The 16,729-nt window shown below is 33.9% G+C and overlaps 1 protein-coding gene across 6 annotated transcripts in view; it reads right to left on the reverse strand.

Annotated features, from left to right (window-relative positions):
- Positions 1–16,729, reverse strand: part of CNKSR2 (connector enhancer of kinase suppressor of Ras 2) — a 258,125-nt gene that overhangs the window by 115,530 nt on the left and 125,866 nt on the right. For 4 of the 6 annotated variants that reach the window (XM_067724238.1, XM_067724239.1, XM_067724237.1 and 1 more), the window contains exon 9: positions 3,858–4,004. The exons of the other annotated variants lie outside the window; for them this stretch is intronic. In XM_067724238.1, the coding sequence (XP_067580339.1) occupies positions 3,858–4,004 (147 nt within the window). The remainder of the gene's footprint in view (positions 1–3,857; positions 4,005–16,729) is intronic. 6 annotated transcript variants of the gene reach the window in all.

Genomic DNA, 16,729 nt, shown 5'->3' on the forward strand with positions numbered 1-16,729 from the left:
TATACTAAAAATGTGTTTAATGAAACCTGTATCAGTATATCGAATTCCAGCATTGATTTTAGTGATTATTTTTGAGATGCATTCTCACCAAAAAAAAAGCTGGGCTCCTAAATGTTTTTGAAAATTGTTGATTCCCAGTGATGATTTCAATCAACATTCTTGCCAGTGTCCAGCTAATTCTCCCATACATCTCTTGTAAGAAGAAAATGACACCACCCATGCAAGCTGGTGACCTATGCACACTAAATTTAAAACCACAAACATCAAAAAATATACACTGAGGTCTATCCATAATTCCCCAGGATTTGTGTCATCGAATTGGAAGAACTTGACCATAAGCAATCACCATGCTTACCAAAATCCAGGACATTAGTAGAGGGTGCTACTAAGGACATGTTTTAAAAACAGTTCTCAGAAAGCAAGGAATTGCTAGTTTGCTTTCTTAGAATAAAGATTCTACCTCAGGTAAAACATTACTATATATGAATGGGTGCCGATGACAACAGAATTCAAGTCCAGATTAAATCTGCTTGTAGTATTTGACTAAAGTAGCTTTAAGTCTTTCAGTTCTATTGCAAAATGTCTGAGAAGTCAGGAATTTAACAAAAGAGCTGCCAAATTTCATGAAATGTACTAATGAAATTGCTCTGTGAGCATGAAGTTGAATTGTATGCTTTTGCTTATTTGGCTATAATTCCATGAATGATTTTCAAAAGGAAATCCAAATTAAAATTTATCATTGCAGTTATTAATTAATTATTATTAATTATTAGAAGCTACTATTCGCTCTAGAACTTCCATTAAAACATGTGATATTCCTCAAAAATCTTCTACTTTAGGGTAGATAAGGTTATGTTTTAGTTGTATAGGTACGAATTATTTCCTTATTAGTTTAAAAAATAATTATTCCTTTGTTAGAATGAAGTTGTTCTTTTTTTTAGAGGCATGTATTAGCATCTACCTCCCCATTATACAAACTTTGCCATATTTTATCTGAAAATGCTAAGGCTGGTATTGTATAAGAAAAAGATAAAATAGACATATTGAGGTTAAATAAATGCCACAGATTGCTTCTTTTTGTAAACTCTATTTTAAATAATTCTTAGTAGACTATTGGTATAGCCTATGAAAAAAGGAATAACCTAATGTCCAATTCCTCAGGTTCGGACACTGAAAATTTATATTTAGGTGAGTTAATGGGCATTTTAGCTCCAACGTATTCATACACATACCAGAAGCAGGAATACAGTAAGAATGGTACTTATGTCTGCACAGAGGACTGTTGCTACATTAAGCACTTATGTTTCACATCCCAGGTCCTTTCTTAGCCACTAGGAAAAATATGTGGCCTCAGGCAAAGTCACAAAGAATCCAGAACTGCCTGCAAGACCTTCTCATCCCACTATTTCTTTGATTTTTTCCCCTTCTGGAAGCGAACCCTCAAGTTTTGTCCATCTTTGGTTGTATACATCCTCTAAAAATTCTGACCACATAGTTTCCATTATGCTTCTGGTTTCTTTTTGCATTTTAGCACAAGCCAAAGCCTTAAGATCAAAAACGAACTCTGTAATGGTACAATTTCAGGTCTTCGAAATAGATTCCAGGGAGATTTGGTGCTGGTGGTGTGGTATGTTAGAGTACTTATCTAGTGCCCTTATTCCTAAGACTTTGTTTTACCACCACTTGAAAGTATTTAATCAAAACTAATACTCTTCCTTCTGCTCTGTAAAAAGTCAATTTTCAAAGAAGTTGAAAGCAGGGTCCTCCCCTGCCCTCACTAATAGTATTGTTTATCTATAAGGCGTTGAACTTGGATAATACATTTTAGGTGAACTAAATTCAGTTGAAATAACAAATTTACAAAAACATCAATACATCATAGAAGCACTTATGTCAATGCTGATTTTCTTTTTTTCTGATTTCAGCATTCCGAAAAAGTACATTTACAAATATACTCAGAGTAACTGAATAGGCAATGAGGAATAAATATAAGTAGTGATCTGATGAGGCACATTTCTTGGCATTTAAGAATGAAACTAGAAACAGTGCCTTAAACATCTATTATAATTATAATTAAGGAATGATGTAGAGTAATTTAAAAAATTAAAGTCTTTGTTCTCTAGTTTTGAATACACACACCAAATGTATGTGTAGCAAAAAAAAAATGCAGGTCTTTCAATTATTTCAGCATTTCCTGTAAAAGTGATTCTTAACTAGATATTGTCATTACCTTAATTCTCCAGTTTGTGCTTGTGGAAAGGAAACTAAAAGAGGACCAAATCACAAATTTATTTTCTAGAGATATTCCCTCAAATAGAGTTCACGGATCAACAAGAAACTAGTGTCTTTTTGGTGTTCACCATGAAACAGAAGGTACTAGAGAGAAGTTGTTAAATTTAACCACACATATAGAGAAGGAAACCTAATGGCTGAAAGGGGTCTCTTCTTCAGGGTTCCCACCTCTCGGACTCTGAAGAAGGATCTTTGGGGAAGACATGTCAATAGAAAACTACAGAGTGGAACAACAAAGCAACTTATAATGCAGCGAGAAAATAAAATGATGTGATGGGAAGGTCTGATCTGCTAATCTACGAATTAATGAGCCAAACACTGATCTCTCAACTTTAATGATCACCAAAAATCTTTGATAATAAACATACACTGCATTTCAAATGCATTTGGACATATTAATATAGTTTTAAAATATAGTTTTACGTATATTTGAAAAATAGAAAGATTCACATTAAAAGTTTAAAGACCTTAATGTTAGTATATTTTATATGTTTTTATGTTACTTAAGCATAATGCAACTTTGAGGCCAAGAAGTAGGAAAGTTTTAAACAATGAGAAATCATTATAATCTATAAGGCCATTCATATGTAATGAAGAATTTAGGATTTTAGGGAAAAAAATCTAAGAATGGTGTAAGTTACTAATATAGAACAACAATTTACATAGCAGTGATAACAATGGCATTTTCATTTATTGCTTTTCTTTTTAATCTGAACAACAGGCAATGTTCTATTTCAATGGGCAATTTTAATTTTTAAAAATTAACCTTCTATGGAAGGTGATGGTCTTCTATTTTAAAAGTGCAGGTCTTGTGAAGAACAAGAATTTCTTCTATGATATGTTTGAAGATTATAGCCTGACTGAAATGGAAGAAAATGTATTACTTCCTTGTCTTTATCAATCAGAATAATATTTTTATAACTTCCTAGATACCTCTGGTTCTTAATGAATGTAATTTACTGACATCCAGAGTAATTTTGGAGTGACGTTTCACGTTGAAGAAAAATGCAGAAATTCTAAAGCATCAATTTCCCTATTTTTGCCTCCGTACATGGTAGAAAAGAGAAAAATGATCAGTCAGGAAGAATGTAATAGGTACATTTTAATTACTATCAAAAGTTTCTTTACCTACTGTTTATAAACAACTATTTTTTATCTCATGACCTGTTTTTAAAAAATTCTATAAACTATCATCTAGTTTCCTCAAGAATTATATGTGGGTAAAACTTTTAAATAGAAGATTGTATCACAAAGTGAAACCTCTCACTTTCATTTCTATCCACATTTTGGCTTCAAAGAACTTGTGGTTTTGGGGAATTATGCTTTAAATGTTTACAAATTAAGGCAGAGTTCTCTATCATTTGGGTTTTAATTATAGTAACTTTGAGATTTCATCACAATTAAGCCTATTAGGATAAGCTGTGAAGAGATCATTTCATAAACAAATTTTCAAAAGCATACAAGATTAATCCATATGCTGCTGAGATGAGGCACAATAAAGAAGCATTACTGAGATAATCTATGGCTAAAATGATGGTGTATGACTTATGATTAAGCTTCATTACCTGCAGAGCAAGGGGCTTCCATCTCATATTTTTCAGTAAAGCTGGTGCTGAGGTAAGCATGCTCTGAGGTCGCTTTTTCAAAGTTAAGATAACACCACTCGGGTCCTCTCGTAGTGCATTCACCAAATTTTTCAACTGCCACCCCACCTGGTAACCAGCAAAATCATTACAATAAAATTGAGGTACAGTATTCAAAGATTTAATGTTCTCCCCCTTTAATAAGATTAGTAAGAAAAAAAAAGAAAATCACATAATTGGTGTACCATCCTATCAATTTTCAGGAGATATAAACTCAAGAAAGAAATTTTATTTTTGAGTTGATTAACCATGTTATTGCATTTAGAGTCCATACCATTATGAGATAACATAATGGACATTTACCAGTCTAAGCAGAGACTAAAATGGTATCCTACCAATGGAGTAATTTAGAATTTAAAGAAATTATGTCATCATTAATGCTGCACAAGGTCTAGATCCAAGCTTTGTTCACAAGTAACAATTTAAAAATCCGCATGCCTGAAACAAGGATTTGGCAATGTCCTGAGCTTAAGAACTACACCACATGCTTTCTCATCACCATCTTTTAGAGATAAGTGTCCCTAAGTTAGACTGACATTATACTACCAGTAGCTGGTAGTGACACACCAAGGAAACATTCTGAGCGGGGAAGACAGCATCAATAAAATAAACCTTTAACCACGATATAAAGATAGAATAAGAAACGACAAGGTAATGCTACTCTAATGCAGCAGCTATTGGAAATGTGTTCCAAAAGACCCTATAAACTTAAAATATAATGTGCTAAATTTAATGAAGCCATTATTTGAATATCACCTCAAAACATATTGTATAATTAAACAGAAGTACTTGATAAATGTCCTGAAACCTGGCTCTACTGTTATCCATGTTAAATTACTTATCATCCTTTTAAATTTTTGAACACAGAATAATTTTTGTTACTTTGCTTTTAAGACATGCTGGTTATGCAGTTATCTGAAATCCTAGAAGTATGCTTTAAAGAAACACATTAAAAAATCTATTATTCCAAGGTTTAAAAAATACACTTCACATTTAAAAGAGAGAATAACCTTTTATTCCAACACTAATGGATTAGAATTTTCCAGGGTGTTTTATACAAATACATTGGGTCAAAATTTATCCTGGATTGCAAGCAGGACTTAGCAAATGGTCTGAACAGTGATCTAGTTTCTTCCTAGGTACCTAACGAAAGGGAATGGGTGCCTTTGCCTATTATTCATCATGTTTTTGCCTGGAAAATAAGGCTCAAACTGTAAAGAATGAGCACTTGCATCAAAAGAAGCACAGATCCCAGAGACTATGATGAAGAGGTACTCTGGACCACAGCCACTGTAGGATAATGGGAGACTTTAGTTTATATGAGTGACCATTCATTTAAACTATAACCTCTACTATAGCTGAACTGAGTGATGGTGAAGAGAAAGAGTTAGGACAAAAAAGAAGCAAGACATTATAATACTTAAAACCTCAGGGGTCTCAGATATGAATCAAAATGATCATTATGATACTTGCCTACCACGAATAGAGGCTGCCAGTTTTTTCAAAAATCACATTAATGTGGATCAGCTACAGTAATGGAACTGGTCAAATGTCTCCCATTCTATATAAGTGGAGATTATTATGTCCCCAAAGGTACATTACTTTGATTCTGATTCTTCTGATAGCTACGTAGTATCCCTACAGCCATTTCTATGAGCCAAGCGTCAAAGCAAAGTTAGTTCAAATCCAAGTATTCATTTTGCTCGCCAAAAAAATATGCGAGCAGATTTCTGAGTTCCAGGTTTGGAGGGAGAAAACACAGTGTTTATACAAAGAGTATAACCACTTTTTATCATTTACTTTATTTACTCAAATAATTGCTAACTATACTAAAGCACTCAATATGATGACTGTACCCTTCTTTCAGCCTATCTACTCTTGACAACGAATTACACATTGATTTCTACCCACCAATTTCTTTCCATTTTCTTGTACGACATAATCATTGTGACTAGTTGAAAATTTTAGGGCTAGATGGTGTTTTCCAGTGTAACGTTCAGTGTAATTTGATTCATCCTGGTTTTTCACAGTTTCGCTATGCTCTTTTTGAATACACAATTCCAAAAACCAGAATTGTTTCTCCATGAGAAAGTGAAATTGTTTTTTGATGAGAAACTAATAATTCGGTTACTCTTAAATTTTATAGCTGAATGTTACTTAATGGCAGAAAATTATATAACTCTACTACTTTTTCATCAGCCTTCCCACACTCACTAACATAAGATTAGCAATATCTTTTAAAAAGTGACCCATATGAAGTATTTAACTTTGACTCCCAAATTCTACTTTCACTGCCAAAAGAAAATGATTGGATAAGAGCCCAGAGATAAATGTGCAACATGTGTGTTGCAGTACTGTTCAAACCAATGAAAAACTGTACATTATGTACATTCCCATTAGTATGGGGTATAAAAATTGTGTAGAAAAAAGTTTAAAAATAGCTAATGTACTTCAATTCTACTTTTGTAAAAAAATTTATATAAATATAGAAAACACAGAAAGCTATACAACACCATTAACAATGGTTACATTAAAGGGGAGTACAGACTACAATATATATTTTCTTCTTTATTCTTTTATTTCCTGAACTTCTGGCAATAAACATGTTATTTTTATAAACAATAAAATCAATAAAATAAATGGACCTAGTGTATGAATAGTAATATTCCAGTCAGAAAATTGTGAATTTTATGAAGTATCTAGTTAGGACTGTTTGTTATGGATGGAAAATTCCCACAAAAAAGAACAAAACCAGAAAGATAACACTATTTAAAACAGTAAAAGGTGGTGATGGGGAAATGACATCTGCTCTGTGCATTATACTTTTATATGATTATCAAAAGAAAAACAAAATTATTATTCAACTGTGCACAGTAAGTCAAGAACTACATTATCTGTTGTTTTTTTTTATTCAATGAACGATTTCAGTAGATACCTCACTTAAGTGTTAACTCAGGTTCATGTGGAAATTATTGAATAGGAATGAAGCTGGCTGAGTAATTCCGAGCCTATGTGTAACATTTTCCTTAATAACAGGTAGGTTTTAGCTATATCAGTCCCATCCCAGTACTTGTATACATATAAACAGCAACCAGACAACATGCCTCTCATGCGAATAATCCTTTTTTCCTTAGTCCTTTCTCAAGCTCCCTGACTTGGATCATTTCTTCATTACTTTCTATCTTTTCTACTGCATATTATTCTTAACAACTGTCCCCATTTATTGGGTTGTACCATGTTCTATTCAAGGGCAAATATGGAATGGTCTTAGAGCTCCAGGAAAAATAATTCTCAGCTCTGGTTCTGTGACACCCTCACATATCTTCGAACATATAATTAAGTGTAATGAACTACTGAAATAAATTTATTTCTCTTTAATTGTTATTAAGATATTTATGGTTGACAGATTATAGGGGGACATGAGTAGATGGTATGATGAAATGAGGCAGGTATACAGGTTACAACTTCAAGAAATTTGGGAGCCCCGTGTTCGGAGCTAAATGTAACAGTACATACACGTCAAAATAGATAAAATATATCAATGCGTGTTAATCATTTTTCAAGATTAGTTTTCCATTTCGTCATTTGAGTTTCTGGCTATGATTTTAAAGTATTAAGTGTGATAGACCTGAATTAAAAGCCATGTGAAGATACAACAGTAATATGAAAAATGATTGTAAAGTATTCTTTACATTGGGTGCAATGAAAGTCTTTCTGTACAAGGAGATACAGGGAGCTTTGAAAGAAGGAAGAAGGGAGGCTAATGGGATCCTAACATAGGAAGGAATTAAATAAGGTACAAAACTTTAAGAGATAATGGGTTTGGGATACATATGAAGAAAAACATTTTAATAATCAAAGACATCCAAAAAGGAATTGGCTGACTTGTGGAAAAGTGAACTCAACACCAAAAGAGACATTTAAATATTCTTGCACAGGCTAAAGGATTAGATTAGACTTCCAAAACCACAATACATTACAACTCTAATACGCAGAATGGGTAGGAAAGTGCAAATAGATGACAACAGATGAGCTTTAGTAAAAGGATGTGGTCCTGGCACATCTCTGATTACTTGTCCTCCATCTTTTCTTCCTCCTTACAACCAATAAATTCAGGTATTTCCTCTAGGCTAAGTGTTCTACCCCTAATATTTCATGCTGTCTTCTTACAATAATTTCTTCTCTTCCCAGAGCTTCCACTAACAACTTGCTGCATGAATCCCAAATCTTTCTAACCATCCCTGCTCCCTATCAAGAACTCGTGACATATTTCCAACAGTTCAGTTCATCCATACTAATAGCTACTGAATAATCAAACACCAGTAATTCACTAAGCTAGATTCTTCCTACCTATATTACATTCCTTTCACTTATATTTTCATTCTTATGACAGCCCTAGGAAGTAAACAATTAAACCCATTTTACATGTGAAGAAACTGAAGCAAAAAGAGATTAAGTTTTCTTGGCCAAGATTACAAACATAGTAGTAGTGGTAGTTCAAACGAATGCAACACTTTAAAAACCAAACTTAGCTCCCTGTTCTCATTCAACAGCAATAACAAAAAGTTCCCTATCATTCTCTCAAGTTTTGAGTATGGAGTCACCTTTGACAGTTCCCCCTCTTTTTAATCCACATGTATCCTAAAGAATAGATTCTAGCAATTAATACTTCCTCTCACTGCCTTACTTCTGGCTTGGATACCTGACTGTTAGACTTAAAACAGAGTCCTCCCGGCTCTTTCTACTCTGATCTTTTGCAGCTCCAAAATACTGCTACAGTACAGAAGTGTTCTTCCCCTCAAAACCTTTGAAAAGCTCTCCAAAGGCCTAACTAAAGAATCAATTCATCAAATAGGTCCTTTGCCAATATGGCCATAGCTGTCTCATATTATTTTTCTTTAATGTGGTTCTGAAACTTCAGAATGTGTTAGAATCTCCTGGAAACCCCAGAGTTTTTGATCCAGTAGGCCTGAGGTGGGGCCCTAGAATTTACATTTTTTTCCCACAAGTTCCCAAATGATGCTGATGCTACAGGTCTGGGAACCACATTTTAAGAACAGCTATACTAGACAACGACTGTCTTGAAGGCAGTGACTTGCTCATGTCTAGAATATTTTAATATGTTTTTAAGATTAGATATTATAACTTATAGAATCACTAAGTATTTATTACGTGCCATGTACTATGGATACAATGGTACTTGCAGTGCAACCTGTGACTCATTAAAAAGCATAATGGGGCTTCCCTGGTGGCGCAGTGGTTGAGAGTCCGCCTGTCAATGCAGGGGACACGGGTTCGTGCCCTGGTCCCAGAAGATCCCACGTGCTGCAGAGCGGCTAGGCCCGTGAGCCATGGCCGCTGAGCCTGCGCGTCCGGAGCCTGTGCTCCGCAACGGGAGAGGCCACAACGGTGAGAGGCCCGCGTATCAAAAAAAAAAAAGAAAAAAAAAGCATAATGAACAGGCAAGAGATGAGCAGGTCAATGAACATTTACAATAAATTAAGAGAAGTACGTCAATAGAATGGATACAGGGTGAAATGGGAGCCTCCCAAAGGGGCATCTAACCCATTCTTGAGGGTTCAGGGAAGGTTTCCTATTAGTCTAAGCTGAATTTCTTAGGAATTGGACACGTGAAGGTGATCTGGAGGTTGAGGGAGTGAAGAAAGCCGTGAGACAAGGTAAAACCAGTTTGAGCAACTTTCGGTAGTTCAGTATGGGTGGAAGAGTTGGTGAAGGTAGTTATTATGTTCCCCTCGAACACTGTGCTTTTCCCCTAGCTATATCCTTGCAAAAGCGTTCTTCCTTCTATTTGCAATTTTTCTCCCACCTATAAAATCTTACGTATCCATAATGGCACTTATTAAATGCAGTACCATCATAAAGCCTCTTACAGCTAGAACCTTATTTTCCTCATGTGATCTCATGGTATACTGTTTGTATCTCTCCAGTGGCATTTTTTTCATGCACTGCCTCTTATTAAAGTTACCTATTTTTCCTTACCCCCCCTTCATCTACCCTCACAAAACTTTTTGAGGGCTTTTTTTTTTAGGATAAAAACTGAGTCTTATTTGTCTGGATATACCTGCAATCAATGCCTTACAAATGGCAGAGACTTAATCAGTGTTTGTTGATAACTCAACTAGTGAAACGATATGGTGACATGAGAATGTAAATGTTTCAGAGACAATAAAGTGCCTTAAAACTCCAAAGGGAGTTTAGTTTTGTATGTAAAACCAAGATGTAGTTTTAAATTTTTCTCTAAATGTAATATACTTGATACTAAAGCTATAATAGACATTGTTTCCCTCAAATTACCAAATAAACTTTCTTATAAATGAACATTTGAAAAGAAACCAGTATTTATATCCTGGATACTTCAGACCTAAAGTCATAGTGATTTATGACAAGGAATATAACCGTGGATATAGTTGCTATTTGTCATAGAAAGATTCTGCTTTATTATTTTATAAACACTGTTAGGAAAGTTTTCTTTTAGAAAAATATTTTGTAGTGGTTGTACATAGTCCAAGTTTCTCTTTCTCAATATTTTAAGAGAATATTTCATTCACATTAAGTTCATGGATTGGAATGAACTTTAAAAACCCACTTATACATCTTACACAAAATATGCCTTATTATTAAAGATGACCTGCTTTTCACATACGCCGAACTACTAATATTACCTTCCTGATTGTCCAGGTAGCAAAAGTCAGTGTCCCTAAACAATGGCAAGTCTTACTAGTTAAATGTAATCCCCAACCTGGACATTGAAATGCATTTTATATACAACACAAATAGGATTAAAATTGTCCAAGACAGTTTTTAAGGTATCCCAAGAGTTAAAAGCCAGAGGCTCTGCTTTCTTGTAGATGGGGCTTGTAATTGCTTTGATCAGGCTGAAGAGGATACCAGGGGTTCTTGGGTTAACACAACATAAGTGGGCAGGTCCTTGGACAATGGGTTGCCCAGATTAGATGCACAAAAGACTTTGGGGTTGGTGCTGAAGAGGTGATACTCTTCCTTTCCTCTTTGTACATAGAGGGAAGAAGTTGTCTCTGACCCCTTTAGGACTTTCTCTAGCCTATCTGATCTTGAAACAATAGCTGGTGAATTATTTGACCAACATATGAAAAGAATCTCTATTCTATGGTCCCAAGTAGGCAAAGTTAAAAAACAAAGGTAAGAATGTAAGCCTATCAATTTAGACCTTTACCTTTGTCACAACTGTATTTGGAGTTACAAGAAAACATCTCTACACATACAAGCAGGAAGATAGGACATTCTTAAAAGATTTTCAAAGTTATTATCCTTCAGAAGACAAAGTAACAGATCCATTCATTAACAATTACACACGCTCCTGTGTATACACTGGCTCTTACTAACAGTTTGTAATGTATAAATGATACCTCTTCACAAAGGAAATTTCAGAGACTTGAAGTGTGCCTATATGAATGTCTGATGATATGTCACACTATACCCAAACGTTCTTCTCTTTTTAAAAGCACTGAAGAGACTTAATCCAATATACAACCCATCACCCTGAGACTAATGACACTGTTTTTGCCAAATTTTTTGGTGCTGAGATATTTATCATAGTGATCTGTTCCCCTGCATTACTAAAACATTTTAAAACATTTCAGAAGTAATGAATTTTGATACACAATATCTTTCAAAGATCCTAGAACTACTAAATTTGAGTACCAATCTACAAACTTCACCTTCACCTAAATTTATTTTTTTCACATAATACTAATGATAAAGTCTTACAATATTAAACTATAGTATATTTGGAGATATCCTAATTTTGCTCTTCCACAATCATTCATTTACTGAATAGAAACAGAGAATTACCTACGGTTCAAATATAAAGAAATATAAGCTGAAAGGTATGCATTTGGTTAAGTAACTAAATGCAAAAAAAAAAAGTGACCTTAAATTCCAACATGGAGTAATTTAAATAGGTATTTCAGAGTATTCAGAAATGACCCAAGGTGTTATCTATTTTAAATAAAACCTTAGTACTGATATTTTTTACAAACATGATTAGAAGAGACAATCTTGGGAGAACATGAAAGGAACAAACATTCGAAAAGAAGGAATATGGGAATTAAAAAGTTTTATTTTCATTAGAGGAAAAACTCCACAATTTTATGTCTTTATTCACTGAGCCACTCTTCACCTCACAGTCTCCTTAACTTTAAAAGGCACTTGTCCAGTGAAATAAGACTGCATACATCAAAGCATTTGTTTTTTATGTGGCTTAATTTTACTGTAAAAGTTGGACCGTGTTGAGCTGCTCACAATTTGAATTTACACATATGTTTTGGTAGTTAATATTTTCATGTGCGTTTCACAGACAGTCACATATATAATGTGTGTGTGTGTGTGTGTGTGTGTGTCTGTGTCTGTGTGTTATATTTAAAGAGAAAGCATAGAGAACACAGTTTCTCACTTCTGAAGATGGACAGGGAGTCCAAGAGAGAAAGCCAACTTGGAGACTACAAGAAGCTAGTACTTTGTTTCTCACCTATTGTACACCATCTTCCAGGAGTCCTTCTCTGTAACCAAGAAGTTCTGAGGGTTAAATCAGAATTTCTTGATTGGCTCATGAGAAAGTTCATGGGAGGAAGAAAATAAGAATCATAATTTTTTCCATTAAGTTCTACAAATCACCCACAATGTTTTCACCAAAGGTGATACATTTCCATAACCTATTACTTGCATTATCTCCTGTTACCTAACACTTATATTAACGGCAGCCTTTGTATTACTGGTATCTCTGCTTCTGTGGCAAGCTGATTTAAAAACTATGGGTATAGTTTAGCATCTTGAACCTACTGCTCTCTCCCCCTTCTTCCAGCTCAGTACACTATTTGGTAATATTTTGGCCTCTGAAGAGCAAAATTTTATTTGGGGGGCTTCATGGTTTACATTCGTATATGCTATAGAAAACTAAATTGAAGCTCATTTTATTTTTATTTCATTATCATTCATGGTATTCTTTAACTTCTCCAAAACATAAAATTGAGTGAGTCTGAGAGACTCTGCTAGGGAGACATGGAGAAGGAAGACAATCACATCACAGTGAAAGACTGTGGGGATGAATCTTTTGTCATATCACAGAACCTCATTCCCCCCAAAATCAGTAAGCTATTTCAAAAGAACCACAATAATACAGGTTTTTAACTAAAATTTTTATAAACATATTTGCATAGGTTAAATTTTAACACCATTTTGTATTTGCACATGTATGGAAATTATTACATTTCAGCCATTCCTTCCTATGTTTCATTTCTGTTCTCCTTGCAAAGACATTGGAAATACGTGTATTTTAAAATAAAAAGTCTTAGTCACCAAAGCTAAGGGATGAAACAAAGCATTGTTATCTAAAAATCTATAGATCCTATTTATAAGAATTCTGAGAAGAATAAAAAAAAGTCTATACTTATGAAAAAATTCAGCTTAAATTTAATTTAGGAATCTAAACGAAAAATATAATTAAAAGGAACCAAAGCCCTAGTATTCAAAAAGTAACATGTTTAAAAATCTACAGCTTTTCTATGAATAATTTTTATAATGTCATTTACTGGTAGACATTTAACAGATATGTGTATTTGAAAATACTAGCAAATATTGCAATAGATGACTATATTTATCAAAACAAAACCAAAGAATGTGTATATATGCATTTATAAAGCTAAATAAACAGCATTCTACATCTTTATTAATAAAACATTTTAGTTTAAGAACTTCCATAATGGTTATAAATACTTTCACTATAGAAGTTATCTTTAGAAATCATTTTATCAGAAATGCAACAACTCAGACAAAAAAGGTAACTCAGTGTCAGCTCTAAATGGGGCCACAGGGAACTCTCTCTGCCATTTGTCTCAATTTTAAATTCCCCTTATTGCCCAGTATTAGAGTAATAAGATGAAAGGGAATGTGAAAGTGATCAGTGGTTACATTACCTAAAATTTCAGCCACCAAGCTGATCAGAATATTAATTTAGTGGATGAAACTTATATTTAAATCCTAGGGCTAAATAACCTGAAAAGAATATGAGACTTTTTAATTATCTCTTGAATTTCCTACTTTATGATGTTCTAATGTGTTTCCCTTTCATGCAATAATTTTTTATCTTCATTAGGCAGTTAACTGTTATCTACTAATGGCCCACCCCTACTACAGACAGAAAGTAAATCAGGGAATTGTGACTGGCCAACTTTTGCCTTTCTGATAGATGTAGGAAAAGGGATATAGTTATTGACACTGATATGCAAATGAGTTGCACACTTAATAAGCCAGAGTTGGTAAGAACATCAGCCAACAGATACATTTGAAACATACAAAATAATCACTTAATATGGAAACCTTCTAAAATTCCATGTAAAATAACTAAACCATATTAACTGTACGTTGACACTGAAAGATGTTTCTAATAATAAAAATAAATTAGCGTTAATCATGTTTAAAACCAATTAGTCTTTTCCTGGTGAAGCTAGTAAGAACTGCATAAATAAGAAAGAAATCAGGATGCAGAGATCTGCAGAAAAAATAAATTGGTTCACAGGAAGTTACCAATATTAAGGTATCATACAACTTATCTCCTTTATATAAAGACTTAAGATAATTTTAGTTTGATGACAGAAAAATCATAAAATATTATACTGGATAATAAAGTAATGAATTGATTTCTCTAGGGAAAATAAAATATATGACATATCAATATGTGGCAATTCAAAACCAATTTCCACACATCTCATCAAATCCATGATATTCAAGGTAAAATAAAAGAAAAAAAATCTACCACCATCTCATAAATGACATACTACATAAGGTAGAACCTGAAATAAAATATTACTATGAGTAACTGAAAACTATGATGCATTATTTCTTTCAATTTTTGTTAAGTGTCTCTTCATGATATTTCTCCCTTCCAAAAGAGAACAATTCATGTGCTCTGTTTTAGAATACCAATTTCTTAGAATCCTAACAGAGTTATTTTAGGATATTATCATAACCATTTATTAAGCAATATGTTAAACACCATGCTAACATATTTAATCTCTGTATTCCAGCAACATCTTGTGTTTACAGGAATAAGAAAGGAGGTGCACCGCAAATACTGCCATTTGAGGTCTCAGTTTTCAATATTTTGGTTATAAGGAATTATAAGATAAATACTTTCTCTTTTGAGAAAGGAGAACAGAAGAAAATAGGCAAGAATTTAAAAAAAAACGTGAAAGAGGTGAAGAATGGAGGAGAAATAGTCAAGTGAGAAGAGATGAGGATGGTAAAGGAAAGGAGAAGAAAACTGAATTAGAAGAAAAACCTAAAAAAATAAAGACAACAATTAAACAAATTAAAAAAGAGAGAGAAAAAGCACATCAGTGTTAGCCAATACTGTGGTACTGATTCCACTCAATGAGCCACTCCTTCCTTCCTGCTGAAGTCCAGGGGCAGGGCGGTAGGGTGAGAGGGAGGGAAAGGGAGAGCTGGGTTTTAATGGGTCACCACACTCTCCATCCATTCTGATTACGTTGGTTTCCCTTTCAAACAATACTTGCCTGTTGTTCTGGGGTTGAAGGAACAAGAGGGTGAAGAAAGAGTAAAAAATGAGAGACTAGAGTGAGAATAAGAGAGAATAAGGGAGATGCCATTGAGAGTTACATAAATGAAGTTAGAATGACCTTTTGAGATAACTCAATAGTCCTTTAACTTGTTCCCTTCTCCCCACCCCCTCTGCCATCACCTGCATTCTTGTTCAGCAACCATTTACCATTTGGGGGTAACAAAACACACTAGTTTACAGTGTTCATCTTCCATCTCTCACTGATCAATGTCTAACACCCTATTTGTTGTAGTCTATATTCTTCTTGACTATCCCAACCCAGTTATTTCCCAGTAGGATTTATAGCCCCATCTATTGAACCATTTCTTGCCATAATGTAGTCAACAGGTTCCAGAAGACCTTCCAAAATAATAGTGAATATGTTTTAGTATATACACAAAATAAAAGGAAAATTTTCCAAATGCTGGATTCAACCATCACATACCCCACTCTTTTCAACTGATATTCCTAAGAAGAAAATATCTGTTTTTAGTATGGATAGAATCTTTATAACACTTACACACCAAAAACAGCATTGACATGAAATTTTAACAGATTCATTAGGAATATGCCCAGATAGATTTAATAACTATAAGTAGTCTCATCAGCTAAAAAAAAAAAAGTGTTAAAAGTGCATCATGAGGGCAGAGCTGTTGGTTCAAACTATGCCGAGGTATCTCCCAGAGAGGAATGTAGTGGCAGATGAAGTGGAAAAAATCTTGGGAGATTCCAGCAGCCTTTGAGGAGTTGGATCTTCACTGGCAGGGAAGACATGCAATAGGACTCAGTCTGCTTTGCTTGGATGTTCATGATTTTTTCTTCTTCCTACCTGGCAGCCACAGTTTCTCAGCCACAGAAGTAGGTTGATTAGAAAAGCTTAAAAGCCACTTATAATAAAGAATATAGCAACGTGATAAAGGACATAAAACTTCCAGTTTCATTTCAAATAAGAAAATGTACTTTTAAAAAAAATGAGCAAACTAGAAACACACAAACACACACATCTAATTGGACATCTTGAAGATATACCATACTAGCAATTTCAAAAAATAGTATTTGAATTCATCTGTGATTATTTAACTTTCTCAGACTCTTAGGGAAAAATTTCATATTGCTTTTTTAGGTATTTTATAATAAGAAAAGTTATCAAATTTTATATTGTACATTACTACCTGTAGCA

This window comes from Pseudorca crassidens, chromosome X (genome assembly GCF_039906515.1).
Source record: "Pseudorca crassidens isolate mPseCra1 chromosome X, mPseCra1.hap1, whole genome shotgun sequence".
Taxonomy (NCBI): domain Eukaryota; kingdom Metazoa; phylum Chordata; class Mammalia; order Artiodactyla; family Delphinidae; genus Pseudorca; species Pseudorca crassidens.